Source organism: Marmota marmota, unplaced genomic scaffold (genome assembly GCF_001458135.2).
Source record: "Marmota marmota marmota unplaced genomic scaffold, marMar, whole genome shotgun sequence".
Taxonomy (NCBI): Eukaryota; Metazoa; Chordata; class Mammalia; order Rodentia; family Sciuridae; genus Marmota; species Marmota marmota.
Genome location: NW_025999880.1, coordinates 6,139,803 through 6,147,459, shown reverse-complemented (window position 1 = coordinate 6,147,459; position 7,657 = coordinate 6,139,803). Strand labels below are relative to the sequence as shown.

General features: G+C 48.7%; 1 protein-coding gene across 2 annotated transcripts in view; it reads right to left on the bottom strand.

Annotated features, from left to right (window-relative positions):
* Nucleotides 1–2,292: 2,292 nt before the first annotated feature.
* The window catches only part of CUNH17orf67 (chromosome unknown C17orf67 homolog), a 20,647-nt gene continuing 15,282 nt past the window's right edge, over nucleotides 2,293–7,657 (bottom strand). For both annotated transcript variants that reach the window (XM_048787577.1, XM_015495856.2), the window contains exons 3-4: nucleotides 5,230–5,387; nucleotides 2,293–2,946 (exon numbers count right to left, since the gene is read on the bottom strand). In XM_048787577.1, the coding sequence (XP_048643534.1) occupies nucleotides 5,271–5,387 (117 nt within the window). In that variant the 3' untranslated portion in view covers nucleotides 2,293–2,946; nucleotides 5,230–5,270. The remainder of the gene's footprint in view (nucleotides 2,947–5,229; nucleotides 5,388–7,657) is intronic.

Genomic DNA, 7,657 nt, shown 5'->3' with positions numbered 1-7,657 from the left:
GTGGGGGGGTGGGGGGTGCTGGAGATGTGGCTCAGTGCTTAAATGCCCCTGGGTTCAATCCCTGGGAACAATAATAGCTAGTTTTATGGAGTGCTTCCTCAATAAAGTAATTATTATAATATCTGTTATTTCCATTTTATAGAAAAGGGAACAGAAGCCCAGAGAAGCTAATCAGCTTGCCCCAGGACACACAGTGAGGCTGTGATGGAGCCAGGATGTGTATGCTAGATGGTCCTCTAACACCATTGCTGTCTCTCCTGCCTTCTGAGAAGCTCTGTGAGTTAGAGGAAGGTGGAGTTGCCGCAAGCACACCATGAGTGAATTGCAAGGTGCTCTGGGAAAGCATGCATCTTGTGTGCCCAGGAGAGGCACCTGAGAACCGGGCTCCATCCACAGGCTGATCAAGGTTCCCTTCTGTTCCTCTGGGGAACTTAGGTCCTGATGCATGAGCCACACCCAGGCTCCCTAGAACTTCAAGGAAGCCCTCCTTCCTTGGCCTGCAGGCGAGCCCCTGGCTCCCTCTGGGTCAACCTTATTTTACTCTGCCTCTCTCCTTTCTGTTGGAACCTGTCTCTGTCCCATGCGCCCATATTCAGCCCTTACTCTGAGACACAGGTGAGGAGGTGCCCTGAGCAGGAGCTTTCTGTCTGCCTCTGCTTCTTGTGCCCTGGGCAAGTCCCTGTGTCAAATATCAGAGCCCATGGAATATGTCTGGCACCCAGCTGATGCCCCTGCTAGGTGAGGGGTGCAGGGAGCCCAGTGAAGACACATCCTCAGTCTTCAGGAGCTTGGCCCAAGAAAACCACCTAATTCAATGCAGAAGGATCCCAGACTTAGGGCAGAGGTACAGAGTGTCAAGGAGCTCAGAGTAGGGAGAGGCTTCTTAGGTTCTAATCACAGCTCCTTCTTAGGTTCCAATTTCAGCCTCCAGCTGCATGAACTGGAACAAACTACTTAAAGGAGGCAAAATAATGGCCTCCCCAAAGACATCCATGTCCTAATGCTGGAACCTGTCAATATGAGTGAATTGCAAGGTGCTCTTACATGACGATGGCAAATGAGAGGTAGAATTGAGGAGTTAGAGATTACCCTGGGCTACACAAATGGGCCAGATGTGATCACGGTGGTCCTTAAAAGTCAAAGAGGAAGACAGAAGAGTCAGAGTGACTGAGGTGAGGGACTCTTCCCTAGCCACTGGGGGCCCAGAGCTAAGAAACACAGGCAGCCTCTAGAAGCTGGAAAGTCCAGAAAACACTCACCCCCGGAGACTCCAGAAAGGAGCACAGCCCTCTGACACCCAGATCTTAACCCATTGAGACACATGTTGGACTTTTGCCATGCAAAATGCAAGATAACGAATTTGTATTGTTTTAAGCCTCTAAGTAATTTGGCCCAGCTGAGATAGAAAAACTAATACGCTACCTAAATTCGTAAACCTCAGCCTCCTCATCTATAAATCGGGGATAACAACCACATCTGGTGCATAGACTAAGTGTGATGTTCAATGAAGTAATCTATTTTCAAAATAGGGTTTGTTTCACAGTAAGTATAAAATAACTGTTGGTAGGATTATCATCAACCCCTAGATATCAAGGAGGGGCTCTCAAAAGAACTGTGATATTTATTTGGGAAATGCATTGCAATGGGAATACACATGCCCAAGTAAACTACAGGCCCGTTCAAAGAGGCAAGGGGGATAATAGATATTTTAAAACATTTAGAATAGATATTTTAAAACAGTAACCCTTGGTCATAGTGATTAATAACGAGAGTGGTATCAGTCCACGGTTGAACAGGTGCTGGGCAGATGTCCTTGTAGAAGTCCTTTTTGTATAAGCTTTGGTGGCCTCTGTGCAAGCTCATGTTCTGGTGGTCTTTTGTGATAATTACTCCCAGGAAATCGTGCATAAGAACCCTTCCTTCATAACCCACCAGCTTCATTTACTTTTTTTTTTTCTTTTGGTAGGATTGACACAAGCCACTCCATCTTTATTCTGACAACTTTCATATTTCTTTCACGTTATTATTGAGAGGTTCAGTGACCTTCTCCCTCAACAAACCCATCCAACCTGCCTTGGGCCAGGCCCTCCTCTGTAGGCAGCATTCCTCCTTACCCTTTTCTGAGGCCACCAGATGCTATGTTCCCTGGAACCATTCAGCCCACCTTTCTTGGTCTTTCATTGTCCATTCCCTGGGGCTGAGGGCAGGTGAGGTGATGGGTTACAAGAGCAGCACCCTGCTTTCCACAAGAAATGTCTCCTTTGCTGGAAGACGAGGGTGTGTACCTGGTACTGAGGTATGGTCCTATTTTCAGAGTTGACCTTGAGCAAATTAAAAAAAAATTAAAAAAAAAAAAAGCCTGTGTGCAAAATTGTTAGGTGTTCATTTTTCTTCCATTCGTGTATTCAAAAACCAGTAAGTTTTCTGATACTAGATGTACAAAATAAACAAGGGAGGGAAATCTCCACTCCTCTTCTTGTAGGGAACGAAAAGTGACGTCACAGCAGATTTAACACCAAGTTTATTAGCACACACACAAAAAAAAGGAGAAAAGATGGCCAAAATCTCAGGGCCCCCCGGAGTGTGGTCCATTCCTGTGAACAAGACACCCCGGAGGTCTTCAGAGCAGTCAGCCTGCCCGACTCCCCCTCTACAGGACCCACCCATCAGCTCCAGGAAAGACCCTGGCTCCACCCACACTTAAGAACAGGTAGGAAGGCCTCAGGGGCTCTGCACCTTGAGCTATTAGTTCTAATGATTTCTGTAGGTTAGTACAATGAAGCAGACTATAATCGCCATTCATCCCCAAAGCAACCTTTGGCTTGCCCACAAGGGCCCCAAGCCCAGGAGGAGTGAAGACAACCATTTCTGTAGTTCAAAATCAAAAGGAAGAGAAGCTTTGACCAGTTGCAGTATTATCCAGGTCATTACTCATCAAGATGCTGGCTGGAAAAGAAGAAAATAATGTTAGGATGATGGTGGTGAAGGAGGGGAAGAGAAGACCAAGCAGCTGTCATTTCCAGAGCACCTCACCTGTAGCCTCAGGCAACTCTGATGTGACATGCACTGGCTTTTATTTTTCTTTTCACTTTTTTTTTTTTTTTGCAGTACTTGGGATTAAACCCAGGGGTGCTCCACCACTGAGCAACATCCCCAGCCCTTTTTATTTTTTATTTTGAGACAGGGCATCGATAGGTTGCCCAGGCCAGCCTTGAACTTGTGATCCTCCTACCTCTGCATCCCCAGTCACTGAGATTAGAGGTGTGCATAACCATGCCTGGCACATTGACTTTTTATCCTCAGAACCACCACGAGGAGAAGCATTACCGTCCTTACTTTACAGATGAGGAAACAGAGAAGCAGGCATTTTTTTCCCCATTCAGCCAGTGACCTGGGGACTCAAGATCTGAAAACTGACCCCAGATTGCAAGCTGTCCCCTCCCTCCAGCCACTGCCTCCTCGTCTTCATGTAAGTGGTAGCTGCTGTGGAACCTGCATATGCAGGAGCCAGGCCTCCTGGCCCACAGCAGAGCCTGTCCTACTGAGAGAGGCTCACTGCCCCTGGGTGCAGAAACCTCCCCACTCACTCACCTCACACAACGGTACTAAGTGCTACCATTTAAAGAGTCATTCGCTGAGCACCGGGCTCCGTGGACATCCTTATTTCAGTTTACAAAAGCAGAAACAGAGACTCAGAAAGGTGAAACAACTTGCTCAAGGTCATAGAGCTAGGACACAGAAAGGGGAACCCCCGCTCTGGCCAGGGCCGAGTCTAAGCATCTAACTTCTCCATTCTTCTGATCTGTTTTCTGGAAGAAGCCAAGAGAGAGCTTCCTATCATGGAAGACAAAGGTCCTTGGTGCAGGGGAAGCAGCACCAGGGAGTCAGGAGACCTCCTAGGCACACCAGGATGCCCACCCTAGAATGGCTCCCATGGCTGGGAGGACTGGAAGAGGGGTGACAGCACAGCCCCAGCCCTCAAACATGCAGTCTCTCTCCCACACCCAGCTCCCCTCAGGGGTCCTCCCCACACAGGACAAAGCAGTTCGGTCCATGTTAAGATCACAGGACTTGGAGTTGTCAGAAGACTGGCATGCCAGTCCCTGCCTGGCATGGGTCCCCTCATCTGCTCAGTTAGCTCCTCCATGCCCTACAGTGACACCTGGGGGGGAGGAGGAGAGGGGTAAGGAGGTCAAATGCTAATGCCCTGGAAGTCATAGAGTGATACTCTAAAGGAAGCATCTCTTTCCCAATTGACAGTAGCATGAAATGAACAACAAAGATATAAGATTGCTTTTAACCATTAACTACCCACTTATGTCCTGTCCTGCTAGATCCACAAAAATTGCAAAGAACAAAATTCACTGGGTGTTATGGTTTAGCCGTGGTGCCCCCCAAAAGCTCATGTGTGAGCCAATGCAAGAAGGTATGAAGGAGAAATGATTGAATTGTATAGCCTTAACCTAATCAGTGAAATAACCCCCTGATGGGATTAACTGGGTGGTGGCTGGAGGCAGTGGGGTGTGGCCGGAGGAAGTGGTTCATTGGGGCATTGGGGACGTGGCTATGGGGTATATATTTTATATCTGGACAATGGAGTCTCTCTCTCTCTCTCTCTCTCTTTCTCTTTCTCTCTCTCTCTCTCTTCAGTGGCAAAAAAGCTGACTAAAACACTGGGCTTAACCTCTGATGGGATTTTGTTACCTCATCTAACAGGATTTGGAAAGTGGGAAGGAGCTGGGGATAGAGGGACAGTCAGGGAGAGGCAACCTCCTCCAGGACCAGGGGAGCAGAGGAGAGGCACACAGGGCATGCTGGGAACACTGGGCAGCCTGCAGCAGGTGGCCTGGAAGGGCAGGCCAGGGAAGAGGGAAGGTAGAGGGCAGGCGGACTTCTGTGGGGAGACGGGGCGGGGGTCAGGGAGTCTGGTCATGGAGCCAATAGGAATGACTGTGGTGAACGCCACAGGTCAAGCCCGCAGATGCTGACCCCACCTGGAGAGACCGGAGTCTCCACAGCCCAGATGTGGATTTCAGGGTCCTATCCCTCCTCTAGCTGGGATCTCCTGGTGGCTGAGCCCTGTGTTCCCCAGGGCTCCTCTCGCCTGGCTCCCGTCTCTCTCCTGCCTTGTGCTGCTGCCTACAATCCAGAAGCAGCCACCAGCTGGTTCCCTCACCATTGTTCCAGAAGGTCTCACAGCCCATGCACATGCCATCCACAGCCACCCACCTCCAACAGAAGCCGGGCCGCACCAGGGCCGGCCCACGCCCTTACACAGGGTGGACCCTGTTCCTGTCGCAGTGGGGCTTGCAGTGAGGGTTCAGCCAGTGCTCCAGAAACTGCTCCTCAGCACAGTGCTCCAGAGCCAGCAGGCGATGCATGTACTCCTGTGGGGACAAGCAACAGTGAAGGGAGGCACCATCCACAGAGACCGTGACAGTCAAACTGCCTGTGTGCATGGGGTGGCTGTGCTTCCTGAGGGCACAGCTTGGTCAGGGGAGGGTAGGAGGACAGACAGGGAGGAAAAACCACCTGCCAGGCCTGTGTCTCTCCATGGGGAAGACCAGTCAGACCCACAATCAAGGGGGTCCATTGCTAAGGGGGTGTGTCCCCACAGGACCCATGCCTGTTTGTGGAGTGTAACTGGGAGCCACCAATCTGAGAGAAGCTTGGTGGACTACAATCTAGAAATTTCCTTTCTCCTTGGTTACCACTTTACCAGACATACACAGACTTTTTCTTGCCATTATTCCCCAACAATGCAAATGTATGATAGCATTTACATTATATTAGGCATTATAAGTAACCTAAGGATAATATAGAATATACCAGAAGATGCACAGAGGTTCTATGAAAAGCAGAAGCTATTTTATATAAGGGACTTGAGCGTCCTTGGACTTTGGTATCTGTGGGAGGTTCTACAACAGAACCCTCAGGGATACCTAGGAATGACCCTACAAGTAAGCCATCAGGTGGGGGCAGTTCCCTGTGGGTCTGCCACCCTCCCTCTTTCCTCACATCAGGGAGGCCCCCTCCTTCCCTGTCCATAGCTGTCATTTAGCCTTTGTTAATCTCTGAGCTTCTCTTGAGCCACAAGTTCCCCTCAGATGGTTCACCTGAAGAAACTTTAAAGAAGAAACCACTCACAGCCATGTAAGCGAGGTTACTGGTGTAGATCATTTCAGCACCCAAGGACCAGAAATAGAGACACCAGGACCATACCTAGGCCTGCAAGGCTCAGGGTACAGAAGGGCAAGAGGATACCATCAGAGCTGGAGCCGTGGCCCACGGGGGTGGGTGGCTCTGGTCTTAGAGGGCTGCAGCATCTGCAGAGTAAGGGTGAGCAGGGAACACCTCTTGCCCTCAGTCTTCTACAGAACCCAATCCTTAGCCTGCCACCTAGGGAACCAGGTGACCCCACAGGGGTCAGCCTTCCTTCAAAAGCATTTTGGGTGCTCTAATGGGGGGATGCAAACCATTGCAAAGTAAACATGAAACAGATCCACATAAATATTATTTAGGTACCTAGAAGAGCCAGCTGTTACTCAGAAAAGTGGCATTTCACCTTGGGAGAAAGCAGATGCTGGGGTAATACAGTATGTATGACATGATTAAAATATTTTGGTCTGTATCTATAGCAGAAAAATCTTAAACCATAGCTCAGTGATAGAGCTTGTGCCTATCATGCATTAATAACTGGATTCCACCCTTACCACCACTTAAAAAAAAAGATTAAAAAGATTAAATGAGAATACAAATAAAGTTCAGTGCCAAATAAGAAGCTTGCATTCACCCTCCTGATCCATTCTCTCTCCCTGTTCACCTGGCCCTGTGACCCAGACTAATTATAACCCCAGATGCCCTCGTTCTATGGCTTCCAGTTGGGTTTGATCAATGGAGGCACCAGCAGGAGGTTGGAGGACTGAGGACAGGGTATTTAGTACCCTGGCTCCTTCAGAGGAGCCAAAGCAGGTGGCTGCATTACCCTCCTCTCAAGGTCACAGCTCCTAGGAGCTGCCTTCTCTAGGTGCAGGAACCATCTCTAGCCCTTACTCCTCCTTGCCTAGGGGTTCTTAGCCTCAGATTCTATATCATTTTTCCCCTGTAGTCTATCCACATCCCTGCAAAAATCTCTTTATTAAATTTTCTTAAGTTACCCGATTTCCCGAGGGGGACCTGATATTTGAGGGCTTTGGCACAACATTCCTGGCACATAGTTGGAATCCAATACATGTTAGCCATTCATTTTAGTTACTATCAGATAAGCAAGATCTGAGTACACTTTGAGGAAAGCATCTTTTTCAGGAAATGGTACACAGGTAACTTTCTGTAATGGCTTGTCGAATAAAGCACAGAGCAGCCTTCCTCAAAGTGAGGTCTATACTCCCTTGGAGATTCATGAGGCCTAAATTATTTTTAGAATAATATTTGGGCCTAATTTGCCTTCTTGCTGTATCAGATCTGAACTGATGTGCCAAAGTAGCGGCGGGTGAAATGACCGCACGTTGGCAGGAATCTCGGCCCAGGTACCCACTGTGCTCATGGCTGTTGGATTCTTCATTTCCACACTCACAGTTACAAAAATACAAAAAAAAAAAAAAAAAAATTCCATGAAGCACTAGTCTCCAAGAAGAATGCCCAGGCAGGACGAGTAGAG